Source organism: Microcaecilia unicolor, chromosome 1 (genome assembly GCF_901765095.1).
Source record: "Microcaecilia unicolor chromosome 1, aMicUni1.1, whole genome shotgun sequence".
NCBI lineage: Eukaryota > Metazoa > Chordata > Amphibia > Gymnophiona > Siphonopidae > Microcaecilia > Microcaecilia unicolor.
Genome location: NC_044031.1, coordinates 302,989,175 through 303,011,269, shown reverse-complemented (window position 1 = coordinate 303,011,269; position 22,095 = coordinate 302,989,175). Strand labels below are relative to the sequence as shown.

The window sequence follows — 22,095 nt, the reverse complement described above, 5'->3', positions numbered from 1 at the left end:
TTTTATCTTGCTGCACCATATGCCTGGAATAGACTTCCTGAGCCGGTACGTCAAGCTCCATCTCTGGCTGTCTTCAAATCTAAGCTAAAAGCCCACCTTTTTGATGCTGCTTTTAACTCCTAACCCTTATTCACTTGTTCAGAACCCTTATTTTATCATCCTCACCTTAATATTCCCTTATCTCTTGTTTGTCCTGTTTGTCTGTCCTAATTAGATTGTAAGCTCTGTCGAGCAGGGACTTTCTCTTCATGTTCAAGTGTTCATCAGGGACGTCCTTGCTTTTTTCGATTATGGGTCATAGACGTCCAAGTGTTAAGCACGCCCAAGTCCCGCCTTTGCTATGCCTCTGACACGCCCCCTTGAAATTTGGACATCCTTGCGACAGACTGCAGTTGGAGATGTCCAAAATCGGGTTTCAATTATACTGATTTGGACGTCTCTGAGAGAAGGACGTCCATCTTCCGATTTATGTCAAAAGATGGACATTCTTCTCTTTCGAAAATGAGCCTAAAAGTTTCCCAGAGATAAAAGTATGCACATATTTAAAATTGGTCAAAACTTTTACAGATAAAAGAATGCACAGTTATACGTTTACCTTCTTACTTGGTTGCTAAGATCCTCAAAGAAGAAACCCAGTAACCATTGTTTACATTGTACAGCATTAATCTGTTTTTCTTTCTTTGAAAGGGAATAATCATCTTCATCAACTTGTCCTCGGTCCTGAAGGATGAAACCTATTGGGAGAAGCCGCACCAGTTTTACCCTGAGCATTTCCTGGATGCTGAGGGGAAGTTTGTGAAGAGAGAGGCCTTCATGCCATTTTCTGCAGGTAACCACCATACCTCCTAAGATATGGTATGTCCAAGATTTTTGTCAGAAGTAGGCTGAATTTGCTGGAGAATCAAGAGAATATTAAAAATGTTTTTATTCTGACAACCAGTGACTTGGGTCTCCCTGGGTGTGGAGGACCTATATGGTGGGCTTCATGGTTGCAGAGTTCTGGACTCAGGCTCTCTGGGTGTGGAATTGAGGGTCTTAGACACACTTCTGTTAGGTGTGGGGGCAGAAGTCTTCGGTTTCTGGGTGCAAGGGCCCTACTCTTGGATCTTCCAGGTGGGAGCCCAATACTTCAGTCTCCCTCCCATATGGAAGGAGTGGGACAAATCTGGATCTACCAGATTCAAGAGCCCCAACATTGGGTCTCAAGAGTGCAGAACCCCTGTATTCAGGGCACTGAGCCTCTTGACTTAAAGCTACAGTGCCCTGGGTAAGGATGTCCACAAGTTGGTAGTCTCCTGCCCAAGGGTCTCCAACTTGGACAACCTGAGGGGCCCTTTTACTAAGCTGCAGTAGGGCCTACCGCACCATTGGGGTAGAGTGGGTGCCTAGTGGTAGTTCCAAAGATGATGGGGGAGGGGGAGGGGGGCATTCCTGGCCACATTGCCACTTGCTGCCTGATTACCACACTAGTAGCACGTGAGTCCGTACTGCCAAGTAAGTAGGTGGCGGTAAGTACTCAAGCAGTAAATAGCTGCACATTACTTTTAATATTAGTTCATGGCCATTTACTGTAGTCTATGATTCCATGATGTCCACACACCTAATCTAATCTGAACAACTATTCCATTCAAACCTCTAAATGCTGGTAGTGAGAGAGATGAATGTATGCTAGTTGGAAAGTGAAAGTGTTCTGCTCTCCCACCAGTGTGATTAGTATGCAGCTTTGGTTTAAGCTCCAAAATCTTCTTTAATGCATAAACCAAAAAAAAAAGGTAACTTACAATTCAGATGTGCTGGACAAGAGTCTTGCCTTGCAAACTGAAGTCTGTTTCAACCGGCTTTCTCTCCATGTATGAGAGAAGCTGGGAATAATTCAGCAAGCTGAAAGCAATGCTGTATATACCTTTACACTGGTGAAAAACTGAGTTACAAAGGCTTCTAGGTCTCATGCAATCAGTGGTGTTCCTAGGGGGGCTGACACCCGGGGCGGATCGCCAATGCGCCCCCCCCCCCGGCGAAAGAACCCCCCCTGGGTGCTCGCCGCTGGGGGGGGGGGGGATGCCGCGCGCCTGCCGGCTCTTCGTTTTCATGCTCCCTCTGCCCCGGAACAGGAAGTAACCTGTTCCAGGGCAAAGGGAGCATGAAAATGAAGAGCCAACAGGCACGTGGCACCCCCCCAGCGGCGTGCACCCGGGGCGGACCGCCCCCACCCCCCCCCCCCCTTGGTACGCCACTGCATGCAACAGATATAAATTAACAGATCATAGAAGAAGCATGCTGCAGACAGCTTAACAGGTCTAATAGAGAGGGAAGCAGTGGGGCTATTAGCCCCAGCATGCTTAGAGAACAAGGCAAGCCAATAGAAAAAGTCTCATAAGACACAGGGTTCTGGGTCTTAGGCTCTGAAAGAGCCTATTACAGGGAACTGTGTGATTACAGGGATTAGTAGTCTTATCCATTTTAAAGATACAGGCATAGTAGTCTGTTACAGACAATGCTTAATACAGTGTAGAGAATGACGTGGGTACAAAGTTTGTCCCCGTCCCCGCAAACTCTATCCCCGTCCCCACCCCGTCCCCGTGGACTCTCCCCATCGCCGTGAACTCTGTCCCTATCCACAGAAGCCTCGCTGTTTAACCACACTTAAGATTTACCTTTGGGTTTAAAAAGCAAAATCGTGCATGTAAGGACTGCATACACGAATTAAAACAAATGCCCTTAAAATGTAATAATACTGGACTGGTCTGGCAAGCAATAATGAAACAGTGATGGAATATTCATTCACATAACAAGCAATAATGAGCACTAATTTTTCTAATCATTCTACAAATCCAAGCACATTTAATTCTTTTCTCACTATACAAAACAGGGAACCACAGAAAAACTGAAATAGAGATCTCCCTAAAGAAAGCCAGGTAAACACTGGTAAAAGAGAAACAGAAATGTATTTTCTCCTGCACTCTGCAAAATACAAAAATAGAAAAGACGTACATTTCACAAAGCAGGACCATCTCAGTCCTTTAAGTATTAAATAAAAATATTTCTTTTCTGCCTTTGTTGTCCAAGCACTTAATTTTTCTAATTGGGCTGGTCCCAGTCTCTTTTCCACTTTCCACGTGTCCGTCTTCTCTAAATTCTTTTCCACATTGGCGTTTCCATTTCTTCTCTCTCATCTTGGCTTTGTCCTTTCCTTCTCTACATCTGTCTGGCAGTGACCTTTCATTTCATGTTCCCCCCCCCCTTATTTGTGTTTATCCCCCTTTCTCTCACCGTAATCTCTGTTTCATTTCTCATCTACCTACTAGGTTTTACCATTGCTCCCTCTGTCTCTCACTTAATATCCAGTCTCCTAAACCCCTATCTTTTTTCACCCACTTCCTTAGCCCTCATTCCCAACCTATTAGCCCTCATCCACCCTCCACTGGATCTCATCAGCCTATCAGTCCCTAGCTCCATCTGTTTCTCTCTTTCATTCCCTTATTGCCAAGGCCCTATACCCCATGCCCTTCCTTCCTCTTCCCCCTTGCAAGGTTGTGTCACTCTCCCTCCCTCCCTCCCTTCTTCCTTCCCTCCAAGGTCCGGTGTCACTCCATCCTTGTCCAGCAATTCTCCTCTCTTCCCTGCCGTCCCCACCATCCATCCATGTCCAGCAACTCTCCATTCTCCTCTGCCCTCTTCTCAATCCATCCATATCCAGCAAATTTGCTCTCTCCCTTGCCCCCTCCATTCATCCATCCATGTCCAGCAATTCTCCTCTCTCCTCTGCCCTCCATCCATCCATCCATGTCCAGCAATTTTCCTCTCTCCCCTGCCCCCTCCATCCATCCATGTCTAGCATCTCTCCCCTGCCCCCTCCATCCATTGAGGTCCAGCAATTCTCATGTCTCTCCTGTCCTCCCCCCCTCCATCCATCCATGTCCAGCACCTCTCCATTCTCCCCTGCCCTCTCCTCCATCCACCTATATCCAGCAAATTTGCTCTCTCACCTGCCCCTTCCATTCATCTATCCATGTCCAGCAATTGTTCTCTCTCTCCTGCCCTCCCCTCCATCCATCCATGCCCAGCAATTCTCCTCTCCCCTCCCCTCCTCTCCACATCCAGCGATCTCTTCTCTCCCCCTGCCCTCCCCTCCATGTCCAGCGATCTCTTCTCTCCCCCTCCCCTCCCATCCATGTCCAGCAATTCTCCCTGCCCTCCCTCAGCTCCCCGACAGCCTTCCTCTCCGTTCCTTCCTGCCCCCCTCCCCTGCTTGTTTAAACCTTTTATTTTCCTTGCAGTGACGGCAGTGAAGCACACAACACAGCGGGCTTGCCTCCAGCCTTTCCCTTCACTCACACAGTGTCCCACCCTCATGGAAACAGGAAATACATCATCGCAAGAAGGCGGGACACTGAGTGAGGGATGGGAAAGCCTGGAAGCGAGTCCGCTGTGTTGTGCGCTTCACTGCCATCGCTGCTAGGAAAATAAAAGGTTTAAACGCGCGGGGGTGGGGGGCAGGAAGGAACAAAGAGGAAGCCTGTCAGGGAGCTGAGGGTGGGAAGAGCTGTCCCCCCAAACTACACCCATGGGTAGGCGTCTGTTGTACCATGGGTGCAGGGGTTATTGCTGCTCCTGCGGGGTGGGGAAATAGCATCTCTGCACCCGTGGTAAAACTTTGAAAAATTTTCCCATTCCTGCAGTTTTACTGCGGATTACTGCAGTTTACCGTGATTACCCGCTCCCATGTCATTCTCTAATACAGTTGTTCCCAAACCTGGTCCTGGAGGCACCTCAGCCAATCATGTTTTCAGGATGTCCATAATGAATATTCATGAGAGAGATCTGCATGCACTGCCAGCACAAATATTCATTGTGGGTATCCTGAAAACCTGACTGGCTGGAGTGCCTCCAGGACCAGGTTTGGGAACCACTGGTTTAAAATATACAAAATAAACAACCTGCCTCCATGCAAAGGGGCAGAACAGAAAGCACATATTAGCGCCTGTCTTCTGCGCTTAAATATAAGCTACTTTTTGAAAAGCTTAAATTTAAAGGTGCAGAAGAATGGTGCAAAGAAAGGTGCGGATGTGTGTTTGCTTCCAGGTTTGCCTGACATATGCGTACAGGAGCTGTGCTTATCGTAAAACTCTTGTGCACATGAATCAGGCATGTTCCTGCCCCTTGTTTTCAGTCAAACAGCACACATATCATTTGCATCTTTTTACAGTTGAGCATTGGGGAACTATTTTTCAGTGCTGCTCCCGCGGTATTGATCGGATGTTGTTCCAAATAGGGCCGAGTTCTGAGCATTGGCCAATGAGGATTCAGGCAACACTCCTCACTGCTGAATTCCTCAGGCTGCAAAACAAAAAAAAACAAAAAGGCACACAACTGCTTACAAAACAGTAGATAAAAAACAACAAAGCAGTGGAATCAAATGCATTTATTGGAACAATACCCATATTTATCAAACTTTACACTCTTCACATCTTTCTTAAAACTATCTAATTGTAATTTAAAATCTTCAAAAATGTCCTTAAAACATCTATCATTCTCCTTTAAATAAACCAATTCATTATCAAGAGCTTCTTTAATTTTTTCAGTCTTTTTGTTAGCCGTTTGGATGATAAGGATCATCAAATCCAGAGAACATTTATTAAGGATTGCTTCCCATTTCATTAGGAAATCTGCATCCTCAGTGTACATTTTTGGTTCTTTGCTCATTCTTAGTCCTCTGGGAATCATCTTATTCCGACAATATTCCAATAGAGTCAAAGAGTGTAGTTCAGTACGTACTAGTCTCTTATTTAATTTTATAGCTTCTTCCCAATGATTCATTTTTGAAGATTTTAAATTACAATTAGATAGTTTTAAGAAAGATGTGAAGAGTGTAAAGTTTGATAAATATGGGTATTGTTCCAATAAATGCATTTGATTCCACCGCTTTGTTGTTTTTTATCTATTTATTCCTCAGGCTGCTACATCTGGTTAAAGTTAACTGGCTAACTTCTCTCCCCTCCCCCCACATGATATCAATGCCAATGTGACCACATATGTGTAATATTTCTGTCTGATGAGATATCCTTTATTCTTTATTGCTGCTGGTCTGCTTAGTTATGCAGACTTATATGTAATCAGGGTCCTCAGGGTTTTCACTTGGTTTGTTCAGAGGTTGGTCAGCGTCTCTCTGCTTGGCCACTATGGTATAGAAACAAATGGACCATAAGTGTAACTTCTAAGGGTTGCCATGCCAATCAGATCCAATCAGCTCTGCATAGTAAATCCATTTCTTATATTCATTCCTTATGTTCCAAGGTTTGTACAATTTATTGACCAGGCATATCCAAAGCAAAGCAAAATTGCCTAATTGTAATAAACATTCTCCGAAGGCGGGGAAATCACCAGTCATAGACAGCTGATGTTATTCTCTGTATTCTGACCTTTTCCCAGAGCTTTCTAGGAAATTCTACTGGGCATATGATGTAGTTCCTACAGAAGTTTTCAATTCTAGAGTTCAGAAAGCTTAACTCTTGAAGGGGAGGAGGAAAAGAGGGTATGTGAATGGTGATTCCCTTGTCTTTGTAGAACACTTATTACAGGTAAGCAGCTTCACTTTCTCTGAAACAAGCAGAATTACCAGTCACGCAGAACAAACTTCTTAATATTGTCTTTAGTATAATAAAAGAGACGATATGGTTCAGCAGATCAACAATTTCACCAACAGAGTGATAAACTGGTTTTGGTGGGTATAACTACCTTTTTAAATAAAAAAAATAATGCTGACTATTAAAAAGGGACTGTGCCGGGCTGAATTTGGGATCTAACCCCCAAACAGGGCTTGGAGAATGTACTACCTAAACCTGCTGTTGTGTTAAGAGACCATACCTAAGTGGATGTGTGAACTGAATCCCTTATCACAGCCTTGCATATCTCTTCCACAGCAGTCAAACTTCCTGAGCCACCTCATAATCGAAAGTGATTGCCGGCCATTTCCCAACACAAATCGGGAGATGGCCGGCGATCTGGGAAAAGCAGCGAAATCGGTATAATCGAAAGTTGCTTTTTTTGACAGCATCACCGCTTTCCCGTTGCCTTGCCGGCGAAAGTTCAAAGGGGCGTGTCGGTGGTGAAGCGAAGGCGGGACATGGGCGGGTATGGGCGTGGCTACCAGATAGCCATCTTTCGCCGATAATGGAAAAAAAATACGTCGTTAAGCAGTATTTCGACGGGTTTACTTGGTCCTTTTATTTTCAAGACCAAGCCTCAAAAAGGTGCCCAAACTGACCACATGACCACCGGAAGGAAGTGGAGATGACCTCCCCGTACTCCCCCAGTGGTCACTAACCCCCTCCCACCAAAGAAACCCCACTTTAAACACTTTTTTTCCAGCCTGTATGCCAGCCTCAAATGCCGTACCCACCTCCATGACAGCAGAATGTGTTCTGTCCTCCGACAGCCTTTTCCTGCTTGTGATGTGGCTCTGGGGTGAGTGTGACACCTTTTCTGTTATTTGCACTGCAGAGTCACATCAGCAATACATTGTGGTGGGTGTAGGTATTGGTAGTTGGTAGGCTCTACTCCCCTGGTGCTTTCCCCCTGCTTACTGGGTCAGAGTGTGCCCTGTTTTGTTTCCTGTTGTAGTCCATGTGGTAGTGGCCATTTTTGTAAGCCAGTTTTAGTTCCCTTTCCTGTGTTACCCATGTTAGTTATTACCTTGAATGGTGCTGAAAGAGGGCATTGTACATCATTGTGCCAGCTCTGACCTACTGCTAATCTTAGTACCAGGGGACTCTTTGCCAGTGGGGCACAACCTCTGATCTGCAGTTAACTGTGAGTAAACGTGCTTATTTCAAGAAAGGACTTTTTCAGAGAGATTAGTCTTCAGGTGTGAACTGGTGTGCCAAAGTTATACAGCAGCAATAAATCCTAGAGGCTGTATGCAGGTCCCTGGAGCAGTTTTAGTGGGTGCAGTACATTTGTGGGTAGTGGGTTTTCGGGGGGGGGGGGGGGCTCAGCTCCCAAAGTAAGGGAGCTATGCACGTGGGAGCTTTTCTGAAGTCCACCGCAGTGACCCCTAGGGAGCCCGGTTGGTGTCCTGCCATGTCAGGGGGGCCAGTGCACTAAAAATGGTGGCTCCTCCCACGGCCAAATGCCTTGGATTTGGCCGGGGTTTGAGATGACCGACATAACTTTCCATTATCGCTAAAAAACAAAGCCACCCATCTCAAACCCCGGCCAAATCCAAGGTATTTGGCTGGCCGGAACCGTATTATTGAAACAAAAGTGTCTGGCCATCTTTTTCGAAAATACGGGTCTGGCCAGCTGTTTGCGGCACCGCCAAAATATATCACCGGCGCCGTTCGATTATTCCCCTCTATGGGGCCTGATTACTAAGCTGCATAGGAGCCTACGTGCGCCCAACATGCGTCAGTTTTGAGTTAGTGCCCGGCTACCGCATGACCCTTGTGGTAATTTCATTTTTGACGCATGTCTTCTACGCACGCCGGAAAATTTTACTTTCTCAGTTCCGAGGGCGGTAATCGGCAAATTATGTGAGTAGACCATTTCTGCCCGGTTACCGTGTAAGACCTTACTAGGTCTCAGGCCTAAAATGGATGCGTGGCAATTTTCATTTTGCCACACGCACATTTTTGGCAAAAATTTTAAAAAGGCATTTTTTACAGGTGCGCTGACAAAATGTTTCTGTGTGTGTCAAAAACACACATCTACACTGCTACAGGCCATTTTTCAGCACACCTTAGTAAAAGAGCCCCTAAGTAACCAAGACCCTGACACTATGAACCTTGGATAAAGTAGTGTGGTTGCTGTGTTAGTCCACTTTATGAAAATAATAATTTTATTAAAGGTCATTCAATAACACAACAAATCAGTAGAGAACAAGCAATGAAGTCATCATAACACCGTTACAGAAATTGTATAGCTGACCTGTTTTTTTAATCACACACCCTCACCTCAAATCAATTGTGACACATGCAAAGCACAAAAATTCAAACAGGCCAGGAAAATGATAACAACAGTAGCAACACCCAAGCATGTTTTGAGAAAGAGTTCACAAACTTAGGGTATTCAAAATTGCGCTCCTTAGCCTCATCTGTAAGGAATCTAGAAAAGGAGTCGAGATATTACTGGAGGCATCCCCACCAACTTCCAGGTTAGTGCAGCAGCGTGAGGAGGAAGAGGGGAGCGGCTCAACAGGGAATTTTTTGGCTGGCAGTGCTTTGGTATCCCCACCAGCAAAGGTGGTATTTTTAGCACATGGGGGGGGGAACACATTGTCTCCTCTCCTCAATCCTTTGGGCCCCCCGAAAATTGGAGGGCTGGCTACACCTCTGCCTTACAATATTATTAGATTCTTGATAATACTGCTTTTCTGTGGTACAACTAAAGCAATTACATGTTGCATATAGGTACTTTCTCTGTCTTTAGTGGGCTCACAATGTAAGCTTTTGTACCTGTGGTAACGGAAGGTTAAGTGACTTCCCAGGGTCACAAGGAGCCACAGTGGGAATCGAATATGGTTCTCTGGTTCTCAGCCCACTGCACTAGCCATTAGGCTACTCTTTAAGCTGCAGATTGTGCCAGCAGTTATCATAGTGTCACATGGGCTGCAACAAGTCAGGTTTTCAGGTTAGCACTAATGAATAAGCATGATACATTTGCACACAAGGGAGATAGTAGCATACAGATCTAGCTCATGCATATTCATTAGAGCTGTTCTGAAAAGCTGACCTGTTGACTAAATTTGTACACCTCTGCAATATGGGTAAACTGGGGAACAGGTACAGGTGATTAATTTTTCCAAGATCATAAGAAAAGAAATTGTTGTTTTTTTTGCAGAGCTTAAATTGTTTTCTTTCGTTCTCATTGTCTCTCACTCCTCTTCCTCTACAATTTCTCTGGCAGGTCGCCGTGTGTGCTTGGGGGAGCAGTTGGCCAGGATGGAGCTTTTCATCTTCTACACCACCCTTATGCAACGTTTCAGTTTCCATATTCCTGAGAATCAGCCTAGACCACGAGAAGATCCTGTCTTCACGTTTACATTCAGCCCCCACCGCTACCAGATCTGCGCCAGACTTAGATAACTTCCACTGAACACCAGCACCCCAAAGGGCTTGCACAGCAGCACTTATTCCTATTAACCTGTTTTGCAGACAAACCCCAACAGTGCTCAGCATCTAGAGTTGTAAATATTTTAATAATACAACAGCAGGTGGTGATGGTGAGGAAATGGGGAGGAAATAGGAAAATTTTATTTTACTATTGTTATTGTTACTGATTTGGTATAATTTGGGTTTTATTGAGTTTTATATTATAATTCACATTGAACATTTTTTGATAAAGCCTGTAATCAAAATATTTAAAAAAGGTGATGCTTTTAGTCTAGTTACTTAAGTACCTAAACCCTGCAACACAACGTAACCCAAGCTCGTAATGAACACTATATATCTCTTCTTGCTCTACTATTCCCAATGTCTCTGTAACTATGAACCTTACTAGACTACAACATCACTTTGTATTTGTTTCTCTACCGGAGTTGGTGAACGCCTTCACGGTACTATGTAAGCCACCTTGAGCCTGCAAATAAGTGGGAAAATGTGGGATACAAATGTAACAAATAAATAAATATCATTTCTTAAATCATTAAAACCACGTTACATCTGGCCACTTTGCAATGGCAGCAGAAAGGCCAAACACTGAATAGGCATACAAAATTGATCTAGGGCTAATTTTTCCAGAACCAAGGTTAAAGTTCCCTAGCACAGGCCACTGTGCCTATGAGCCTTCTGATATGTTTTCACATATCATGGGGGTCATGATTATGACCCCATTGTTTAAAATGCAGTTTAATGCAAATGGTTCTGGGAGAAGGAAAAATATCTGCTGAGTAGGGGCAAACAAGATTATTGAATCATGATAAAGAAAAAAATGCAGGTTGAATACGCTTGGGGATTTGGCAAAACAGCGGTTCTTCAGGGGTGCTGAAAACTCCTTTTGGACTTTGCATAAGAAAGCCAGCAGCTCAGTACTTCAAGGAAAAAAATGGGCTACCTCACTAAACTAGTGACAAAACCAGTGCTCTTCAGTCTTCACCCACAACTAACAAGTTTCCGTAGACATCATTCTACTGAACTTTCTCTTCTTGGTCTCACCAACTCTATTAAGCTGATCTTGAATAGTGATAGAGATGATCTTCTTATTTCACTTGATCTTTCTACAGCTTTTGATCTGGTTAATCATTCTTTCCTTCTCCAGTGCTTAACAGATCATCGTATCTGCGGCACTGCTGTTTCATGGTTCTAATCTTACTTAACAGATCCTTTTTGGTCTATTGTTCCTCTTCATTATTCGCTTCTAAGCCACTTCTTTCAGGTGTACTACAAGGGTCTATACTTGAGTCTATCCTCTAATGTATTTCTTTCCTCACTTTTTCTATAGATTCAGTCTTTGGAATTTCTTTCTTTGTTTATGCTGATGACATACAGATTTTCACACCCATTGACAGTCATCTTCTCATTCTATGGCTGCAATCTCCTCCTAGTTAGATGGGATTGCCATTTGACTATCTGCTAACCATATGAATCTCAACCTCTCCAAATCAGATTCTATTATTTTTCGTGCAAGATCTCCTTTATCTCCATATCAACTGCCTAGTATTTGTGGCATGGAAATTCCTCTTAAGGACTCTGTGAAAATACTAGGAGTGATCTTTGACACTGCCCTCTCTTTCCGAAAACAGATTTCTAATGTAGTGATGCTGGATCTGATCTCTCTTTCTCCTCTCTTCACCCTTGTAGCCTGACATCGCCCTCTCCCTTCCACCCACCTACCAGCATCTGCCTGCCTTTTCTCTCACCTCTCCACCACTGTCCAGCATTTCTCCCTCTCTCTCCCTCATTCCCTTCTGTCCCTGCATCCAACATCTCCCTCTCCCCCCCCCTCTTGTGCAGCATCTCTCCTTCCCTCTCCTCCACCTCCATGTCCAACATCTCGCCCTCTCTCCCATTGTCCATTCTCTCTCTCTTTCTCTCTCTCAATTCCTGCCTTAAGCCCCTGGTCTAACATCTCTCTTTCTCCCCCGCCATGCCATGTTCAACATTTGCCCCTCATCTTTCCCTCCATTCCCCCCACTGCCATTTCCAACACCTTATTCCTCTCTCGTCCTTTTACCATTCCTGTGCAGCCTTTCCCTCCCTCTCCTCACCCATATCCAACAATTCTCCCTCTTTTTTCCCCCCTACAGCATCTTTCCCTCCCCCCTCATGTCGAACAATTATTCCTCTACTCCACCTAATATTACTCCTGCCTCACTCTCTCATACCAATAGTACTCCTGTTTCTTTTCCCACCCCCACCCCCAAGCTACCCGCCGGCATGCTGCATGTTTTGTTGGCTCCCTGCATCGCTTTCCATCTCTGCCAGACTGGTATGCTGTAGGGTTTTTCCCTCCCCCCAGCCACCCACCAGCATGCTGCATATCTGTTCCCTCCCTCACTCGCCCTAGTCACCCGCTGGAATGCTACAGATTCCCCCCTCCCCCGGCATGCTGCAAGTTTTCTTACCTACATCCCTTACCATCTTTGTTGAGCAGCAGTGTTAATTCTAAAACAAAGCCCTGCAGTACCAGGTCTGTCTGCATGCATTGCTGCTGTGACTACTTTCTCCACACCGCCTCTTCTGGAGGTTATATCTGAGGAGGCGGACCTGGTGCAGAGGAAGCAGTCACAGCAGCAATGCATGCAGACAAACCCGGTACCGCAGGGCTTTGTTGTTGAATTAACACTGCTGCCCAACAAAGATGGTGAGGGAGGGAGGTAAGAAAATTTGCAGTATACCAGCAGGTGGCTGGGGAGGGGGGGGAGAGTTGCAGTGAGCAGTAGGTGGGGTAAAAGTCATGGTTTGGGCTGGGGAGGCAGTCTTCCAAAGTCTTTCATACAGGGCATCTATGGGGCGCACCATTTCCGGGTGGGCCTGAGCCAAAAGTGGGTGGGTCCAGGCCCACCCATGGCTATGCCCCTGATTTACGGAGCCAGCTTCATTGCTGCTTTTTATGCGATGATTGTGGATGATTAAGTGCTGAATATCAGCACTTAACCGGCAAGTACTGGCTTCCAGGGACGTAGCTAGGTGGGGCCATGGGAGCTTGGCCCCCCCCCAAATTTCATCCGGGCCCCTGGTTTTGCTGGCGGGGGTCCCCAACCCCCACCAGCCGAAGCCTTCTTCAGCGCCAGTCTCCAGCACGCCACATTCCCTGCCCTGTGCTCTCTTTCTTCCTCCTGATGTCCTGCACATTCCTTTAAGTGAAACTGAGCAAGCACAGGACGTCAACAAGAAGAAAGAGTAGGGCAGCAAATGCGACTGCGCCGGAGACCAGCACTGAAGAAGACTTCAGCTGGTGGGGATTGGGGACCCCCACCAGCAAAGGTATTTGCTTTTTCAGGGGGAGCGATGAGGCGGTGAGGATAAGCGGCGAGGTGAGGGGGATGACAAGGAGGTGAGGGGGAGCAGCAAGGTGGCGAGGGGGGGGAGGCAGCATACTAAAATGTGCCCCCCCCACCTCAGGCTCTGGCCCCCTCCCACCGTGAAGTCTGGCTATGCCCCTGCTGGCTTCACCCCTGGAATGCCTCCATAATAGTCGGTCTTGCATTAGTCGCTAACTGGTCATTTTCAGCGGCACTAACCAAACAAGTGGAAAGCTGGTCTAGAAGCTGTATTTTGTGCTGATTTTTCTACACTGTTCTATACAATTACAGATGGCCAAATTTCAGTGAGGATATCCTGTTTCCTGGTTGATGTATCTTAAATGTTGTTGTAATCTGCATTGGGATGCCTTGTGCTATAAAGATGGAATAGTCTGCAATTAAATGGAAGTAAAATTAAGCTCTCCTTTAATTGGGGCACATGGAATCACATCTTCACCTCATCTGTTATGTAGAAGATTACATTTTAGATACACAAATGGATTATTCTGTTTTTAGGCATGCTTGAAGGACAAGTGGTTTTATATGTCAAAATAATAATATTTTATTTCATGCAGATCTCTTTTGTTTAAACATAACTAAATGGGCTATAAGCCCCTAATGCATTCCACTAGTTTTCTTAAAATGTTTTCTTCTTATGAAAACTCATCTCTTCTATCTGGTTAATAATAAAAGGAGCTCATTGTGAACACTATCCACCCTAAAATGTTGTTTTCTGCCTGTACATGAGGAATTGTGATATTGAATAAACAAAGGGTATGTTTGAGTGCTTAGTCATGCATCCAAAGGTTATGTAATCCTTTCAAGATAGACAGTTAATCATTTAACTTATTAGTGGAACATAACCACAGAGGCATGGCATGGTTGCATTTTCAATATGGCAATACTAGGGTCCAGGTAAGGAACAGGTTATTTTGAGTTAGTCTTCACTGGACCAAGCTTGCTTTCATTGTGCCATCACCATCCACTGGATAGGCAGTGTCTTAAAAGATGGAGGATAAAAGATTTTTTTTAAACATTTTGTCTCATTATCCCAAGCAAACTCAGTTTCAATGTGGCTTACATTTGAAAATACAGTGAGACAGAATAAAAGAATTCAGTTATATCATGGGAGCAAGTACACCAATATGTCTGAAACATTTAATAAAGATGAGATTACCATATATATCCAGCTGGGCATTTAAAAGTCCCATCCTTTAATGATGCCACTTGTTCAGAAATCATAGCCATAAATATAGACAGATATTCAAATATTATCACATGCACACACCAGAAAAGGCATCCATGCACATAGTGCAAAAGTAAACAGCAACTTCTGCAGAGTACATCCAAAATTTAATTTTTATTTTCTCATTTCCATCTTCCAAAATTCCAGACAACAGATGTACAGATCAGGAGGACCCAAAGCAGTTCAAAATAAGTAAAATAATAATAACAAAAAATTACCCCCCCCCAAAAAAAAAAACCAAACAAACAAACACAGTTTATACCTAATTGTTCAACCACCCTTAGGATTCACCTTTGGGTTTAAAAAGCAAAACTATGTACATGTAAGGAATGGATAAATTAATGAAAACAGTTTATAGCAAATACCCTTAATATGTAATACTTGGTATCAATAATGAAACAGATGGAATATTCACATAGCAAGCAGCCTGAGCCAACAGATTTATTTTCCATCGAACATAATTAACTTTATATGAACTTGGCTGCTAATAGTTTGCTGAAATGTGCAATGATGGGCACATTTAGGGCCCTGTTTACTAAGGTGCATTAGTATTTTTAGCACGCCTACACTTAGCATACGCTTTAACCATGTAGGCACCTATAGGGATATTGAGGTACATACATGATTAACGCACCTATAACACTGCTTTGTAAACAGGGCCCTTAGACTGCCTCTGGACAGAACTTCCACAAGATGGAAGCCCGTACTTAATTATTCAGTACATATCTGTGAAATAGTAGTAATAAAAAAAAAAAACAAGTGCATTTTTATAATATGCCACTGCATTCCACAAAACAAAACAGCGCAAATTCCCACATGCCATCTTTTTCTTTTGATGTAGGCACAGGAAAAAAAGATGTTAAATGCTCCCAGTTTCATCCTAATTAATGTGTTTTTTAAATTATACTTATAAATAGTAAGTTTGATTAAGTACCTGATTCTCATAACATGATATCTGTTTTGGAGGCCCTTTACTAGGTGAAAACACCTCTGCACGAATACAGGGAATCCCTGTAGCCAGCCCCTCCAGATGACAACGATTAAAAATGTAGAACAAATTAGTACTGTAACCGATTAAACCAACACTTCCTTTGAAAACAGAAGTGAGATTAAATAAAAATGCTACCAACCAACACTAAAGAAAGAACGACAATAGGTTTGCTGGCTTTGTTTTGAGTGTACTAGATGACGTGAAAGAGGAAACAGAACCTAACCTAAGTGGCTTCAACTTTTTCCTGTTTTCTTCAACCTCCTTGATTGGCGGAAAACCAAATCTGGAAGAGAAAGAAAACAGGAAAGGAAATAGACAAACGGGTACAGCGAGCATGGAGCTGCTGTCAGTGCCCCGGTCCCTGCTGTCCTCGTGCTGTAACAATGTCACCCTCCTGGGCATCTTCCTGACTGTCTTTGTCCTGCTTTTTGACTTCATGAAGCGCAGGAAGACATGGATCCGCTATCCCCCAGGACCCTTCTCCATTCCCTTCCTGGGAAACATGCTTCAGGTGGATTTCCAGCAGCCTCACGTCTCATTCACGCAGGTAAGTTAGTTTTTTCAAAGCTGTCCTGTCTCGCCCAACAACACTCATTTACTGGATTCGAGAGGAACTGGGAGGGGGTTTACGTAACGTTCCAGCTGAGGCTTTCCAGCAGGCAAAAAGCAGAGGAACGGATAAGGCAGCACAGCACAAAACAAACTGATTCTCACAATACTCGGGCTGAAGTTTACAGAGTCTATTGTCATAATTACCACAGAGAGATTTGTGGGTCATTAGTCAAAACAATTTATGCAATTCACTTCTGAGGTACCATAAATATTGTTAGAACCAGTGCTTTTTTTGTGCCGGTACGCAACGGTACGGCGTACCGGCACCTTTTTTTTTTTTTTTGCTCCCCCCGCCCCGTGAGTCCATGTCCCGCACGCAGTGCCAGCCCCCATTTCCGGCCGCTGCTGCTTCTCCTGTTGAGCAGCAGCGGCCGCTACACAAAGAAAAAGATTTTTTAAAAAAACTTCAAACCTGGCTGAAACGCGGCACCCTGGCACTGTAGACAGCCATTAGGCATTGGCTGTTGCCCCGCAGCCGCTCCTCCTCTTCCCTCTACGTCACTGCGCTCCTCCGGGGTCTTCCTCCAGGGGCAGTGACGTAGAGGCAAGAGGAGGAGTGGCTGCAGGGCAACAGCCAATGCCTAATGGCTGTCTACAGTGCCGGGGTGCTGCGTTTCAGCCAGGTTTGAAGTTTTTTTTTAAATCTTCTTTTTCTTTGTGTAGCGGCCGCTGCGCTGCTGCTCAACAGGAGAAGCAGCAGCGGCCGGAAATAGAGGCTGGTGCCGCGTGCGTCGCGACTTCGCGCCGTTCGCGGGAAACTTGGCAGGGAGAGAGAAACCAACAGAGGGAAGGATTGGGGAGAGAGAGAAAGAGAGGGAAAACAACAGAGGGAAGGATTGGGGAGAGAGAGAGAGAGGGAAAACAACAGAGGGAAGGATTGGGGAGAGAGAGAGAAAGAGGGAAAACAACAGAGGGAAGGATTGGGGAGAAAGAGAAAGAGGGAAAACAACAGAGGGAAGGATTGGGGAGAGAGAGAAAGAGGGAAAACAACAGGGACGGATTGGGGAGAGAGAGAAAGAGGGAAAACAGAGGGAAGGATTGGGGAGAGAGAGAGGGGGGGGAAACAGAGGGAAGGATTGGGGAGAGAGAGAAAGAGGGAAAACAACAGAGGGAAGGATCGGGGAGAGAGAGGGGAAAACAGATGGAAGGATGGGGAGAGAGGGGAAAAAACAGATGGAAGGATTGGGGAGAGAGGGGAAAACAGATGGAAGGATGGGGATGGGGAGAGAGAGAGAAAGAGGGAAAACAACATGGAAGGATTGGGGAGAGAGAGAAAGAGGGAAAACAACATGGAAGGATTGGGGAGAGAGAGAAAGAGGGAAAACAACAGAGGGAAGGATTGGGGAGAGAGAGAAAGAGGGAAAACAATAGGGAAGGATTGGGGAGAGAGAGAGAAAGAGGGAAAACAACAGAGGGAAGGATTGGGGAGAGAGAGAAAGAGGGAAAACAACAGAGGGAAGGATTGGGGAGAGAGAGAAAGAGGGAAAACAACAGAGGGACGGATTGTGGAGAGAGAGAAAGAGGGAAAACAACAGAGGGAAGGATTGGGGAGAGAGAGGGGGGGGGGAAACAACAGAGGGAAGGATTGGGGAGAGAGAGAGAAAGAGGGAAAACAACAGAGGGAAGGATCGGGGTGAGAGAGGGGAAAACAGATGGAAGGATGGGGAGAGAGGGGAAAAACAGATGGAAGGATTGGGGAGAGAGGGAAAAGCAGATGGAAGGATGGGGATGGGGAGAGAGAAAGAGGGAAAACAACATGGAAGGATTGGGGAGAGAGAGAAAGGGAAAACAACATGGAAGGATTGGGGAGAGAGAGAAAAAGGGAAAACAACAGAGGGAAGGATTGGGGAGAGAGAGGGGAAAACAGATTGGAAGGATGGGGAGAGAGAGGGAAAAACAGATGGAAGGATGGGGAGAGAGAGGGAAAAACACAGATGGAAGGATTGGGGAGAGAGGGAAAAACAGATGGAAGGATGGGGAGAGAGAGGGGAAAAACAGATGGAAGGATGGGGAGAGAGAGAGAGAGAGGGAAAAACAGATGGAAGGATGGGGAGAGAGAGAGGGAAAACGGAAGGATAGGGAGAGAAAGAGGGAAGACGCTGGATGGAAGAATGCAGAAAGAAATAGGGGAGACACTGGAAGGATGGGGAGAGAAAGCAGAGCTGCTGGATGGAAAAGGGGAATAGAGAAAGACTGGAGAATAAGAGGAAGGGGCATGGGGAGAACAAGGGTGAGGAAAAGATGAAAAGCCACAGGTAGATGAAGGAAATTAAAGAATGGATAGTAAGAATGAATTAAATCTGGACAGAGAGAGAGCCTGAAAAATATTGAAGAAAGCAAAGAAAAAGGGAGACAAAAATGACAAATGGCACAGAAGAGTTAAGCGAAAACAAAAGAAAAGAGAATCACAGACTGGGACCAATATGAAAAGAAAAACAGTCACCAGACAACAAAGGTAGAAAAAAATCATTTTATTTTCATTTTAGTGTTTGTAATATGTCCAATTTGAGAATTTACATTGGCTGTCTTATTTTGCACTGGGTATACTGGAGCTGTAAGAGCTTACAGAGATTATTTATAATGAAAAAAAAATCACGTTATTTTTTTCTCCTATAGTACTGTAATATTTTCAACTAGTAAAAAAGCCCAGTTTCTGATGCAAATGAAACGGGGGCTAGCAAGGTTTTCTTCAGAGTGTGCATGTGAGAGTGTCCCTGCCCTCCCCTCCCCCCTCCGAGTCCAGTCCTTCAGTGTTGTTTCCTGCTGTGCTGTGTTTGTGTTACAGAGAGAGTGAGGGCATCTCTCTCCTCCCCCCTCTGAGTCCTTCACTGTTACAGAGAGAGGGATTTCGTGCTGTGCTGTTTTCCTTCACTCATGGGGAAACCGGATATCTCTGGCGCTTCACACTTCCGGCTGGAGGCTTCATAGAACATTGGGGTTGCCTTTTATATATATAGATGATGTCTGTTTATCTGCGCCATGGCTGGTATAGGGGGTGTGGTTAATGTGGGTGTGGCTATCATAGGGGTGGAGCCATATGTGGTGACCCCGCCCATAATGAGTACCGGCACCTTTTTTTCTACAAAAAAAGCACTGGTTAGAACTGAAAGTTAACGCAAGCCAAAGTATAACTTTTGGCCGGACATCGCAATATCCGTCCAGCCATGTTACGTGGATTCTCCGAGGACAAGCAGGCTGCTTGTTCTCACTGATGGGTGACGTCCACGGCAGCCCCTCCAATCGGAAACTTCACTAGCAAAGTCCTTTGCTAGCCCTCGCGCGCCCGCGCGCACCGCGCATGCGCGGCCGTCTTCCCGCCCGAAACCGGCTCGAGCCGGCCAGTCTTCTTTTGTCCGCACTCGGTACGGTCGTGTTTTCGCCGTGTCGAGCCCCGGAAAGTCGACCTCGCGCGTCCAATTTGTTTTGAACGTGTTTTTTTCCTTCGGGAAAGCTTTGTCCTAGTCGGGAAGTGCTCCGGAAACCCCTCGCCGGGTTTCGTGTAAATCCTCCCCGTACTTCTAGCTTTTTTGCCCCGGTAAGTTTTCTTTCGTCGTCGGGGTAGGCCTCTTTTCGGCCTCGGTCGAGATTTTTTCTCCCTCTAAATTTTGGTGCTCCAAATTTCGCCATTTCGGCTTTTGATTTCGCCGGCGTGATTTTTCCGCCCATGACATCGAAGCCTTCCAGCGGCTTCAAGAAGTGCACCCAGTGCGCCCGGGTTATCTCGCTCACTGATCGACACTCGTCGTGTCTTCAGTGTCTGGGGGCCGAGCACCGCCCTCAGAACTGTAGTCTGTGTTCCCTGCTTCAAAGGCGGACTCAGGTAGCGAGACTAGCCCAGTGGAACGTGTTGTTCTCGGGCTCTTCGTCGGCATCGGCACCGGGATCTTCGAGTGCATCGACGTCGTCAGCGTCCAGACCATCTTCCTCGGCCGCCCCTGCATCGAGTGCATCGAGGCATCGGGCCTCTGCATCGGCGCCGAGACATCGGATAGCTGCATCGACGTCGGTGGTACCAGGACCTCGTCTGCTGATGTCGTCGGACGGTGGTGCATCGGGTGGAGTGCAGGTGAGGGCTGTCCATTCCCCTGCTGGTGGCGGTGAGCCCTCGGGTGGGTCTCCTCCTACCCTGAGGGCTCCTGCGGTACAGCCCCCCCGAGATCGACCTTCTTCAGTCTCGGCCCCGAGGAAGCGACGGATGGATTCGACGTCCTCCTCGTCGGTGCCGGGGAGCTCCGGTGACATGCTTCGGAAGAAATCGAAGAAGCATCGACACCGGTCTCCTCCCCGTGTCGGCACCGAGAGCTCTGGGTCGCCGAGGGATTCGGCACCCAGCAGGCATCGGCACCGAGAGGACCGCTCACCCTCTGTTCAGGAGGTGTCGATGCGCTCCGCTCTGGACAGCCCGGAACAGCCTCCACGCCCGGAACAGGTTCTGACGTCGACGCCTGCATCGACCTCTCAGCCTTTCTCCGCAGCCACTCTAAACGAGAGCCTCCGGGCCGTTCTCCCAGAGATTCTGGGAGAGCTGTTGCGCCCTACCCCTCCGGTACCGGCGGTGCTTGCGCCTCCGGTACCGTCGAGCGTGGCGCCGGCTGGCCCATCGCCCAGGTTGAGGTCCCCGACGTCGGTACCGCGTGCGGTGCCGACCGCGGCCACCTCCCAGGAAGGCTCCCCGACTACGTCGGCGGAGGGAGCTTCGCCGATGCGGGCCAGGGAGTCTACCTCTCGACGCCCCCATCGTGGACGTGGCTCCACAGAGTCGAGCAGGGCGAGGTTGCAGACACAGGTCCGTGAACTTGTGTCTGACACCGAGGGTGAGGCCTCGTGGGAGGAAGAGGAAGATCCCAGATATTTCTCTGACGAGGAGTCTGAGGGTCTTCCGTCTGATCCCACTCCCTCTCCTGAGAGACAGCTTTCTCCTCCCGAGAGTCTGTCTTTTGCCTCCTTTGTCCGGGAGATGTCTACGGCCATCCCCTTCCCGGTGGTTGTGGAGGACGAGCCCAGGGCTGAAATGTTTGAGCTCCTGGACTATCCTTCTCCACCTAAGGAAGCGTCCACTGTTCCCTTGCACCATGTCCTGAAAAAGACATTGCTTGCGAACTGGACCAAGCCATGAAGTAATCCCCACATCCCCAAGAAGATCGAGTCCCAGTACCGGATCCATGGGGACCCAGAGCTGATGCGCACGCAGTTGCCTCATGATTCTGGAGTTGTGGATCTGGCCCTAAAGAAGGCTAAGAGTTCTAGGGAACATGCTTCGGCGCCCCCGGGCAAAGACGCTAGAACCTTAGACTCCTTTGGGAGGAAGGCCTACCATTCCTCTATGCTCGTGTCCAAGATCCAGTCTTACCAGCTCTACACGAGCATCCACATGCGGAACAATGTGCGGCAGTTGGCGGGCTTGGTTGATGCTCTTCCCCCCGAGCAAGCCAAGCCTTTTCAGGAGGTGGTCAGGCAGCTGAAGGCGTGCAGAAAATTCCTGGCCAGAGGAGTTTATGACACTTTTGATGTTGCGTCCAGGGCCGCTGCTCAAGGTGTGGTGATGCGCAGGCTCTCATGGCTGCGTGCCGCCGACATGGAGAATAGACTCCAGCAGCGGATTGCGGACTCGCCTTGCCGTGCGGACAACATTTTTGGCGAAAAAGTCGAACAGGTGGTAGAGTCTCTCCACCAGCGGGACACCGCATTCGACAAGTTCGCCCGCCGGCAGCCTTCAGCTTCTACCTCTACAGGTAGACGATTTTTCGGGGGTAGGAAGACTGTTCCCTATACTTCTGGCAAGCGTAG

The 22,095-nt window shown here is 46.8% G+C and overlaps 2 protein-coding genes across 2 annotated transcripts in view; both read left to right on the top strand.

Moving 5' to 3' along the window:
- LOC115473059 (cytochrome P450 2D15-like) overlaps window positions 1-11,939 on the top strand; it is a 105,909-nt gene extending 93,970 nt beyond the window's left edge. Inside the window, exons 8-9 of the mRNA XM_030207692.1 lie at window positions 688-829; window positions 9,904-11,939. Coding sequence (XP_030063552.1) covers window positions 688-829; window positions 9,904-10,082 — 321 coding nt within the window. The 3' untranslated portion in view covers window positions 10,083-11,939. The remainder of the gene's footprint in view (window positions 1-687; window positions 830-9,903) is intronic.
- A 3,761-nt stretch (window positions 11,940-15,700) lies between these two features.
- LOC115473053 (cytochrome P450 2D15-like) overlaps window positions 15,701-22,095 on the top strand; it is a 131,653-nt gene continuing 125,258 nt past the window's right edge. The window contains exon 1 of the mRNA XM_030207680.1: window positions 15,701-16,243. Coding sequence (XP_030063540.1) covers window positions 16,031-16,243 — 213 coding nt within the window. The 5' untranslated portion in view covers window positions 15,701-16,030. The remainder of the gene's footprint in view (window positions 16,244-22,095) is intronic.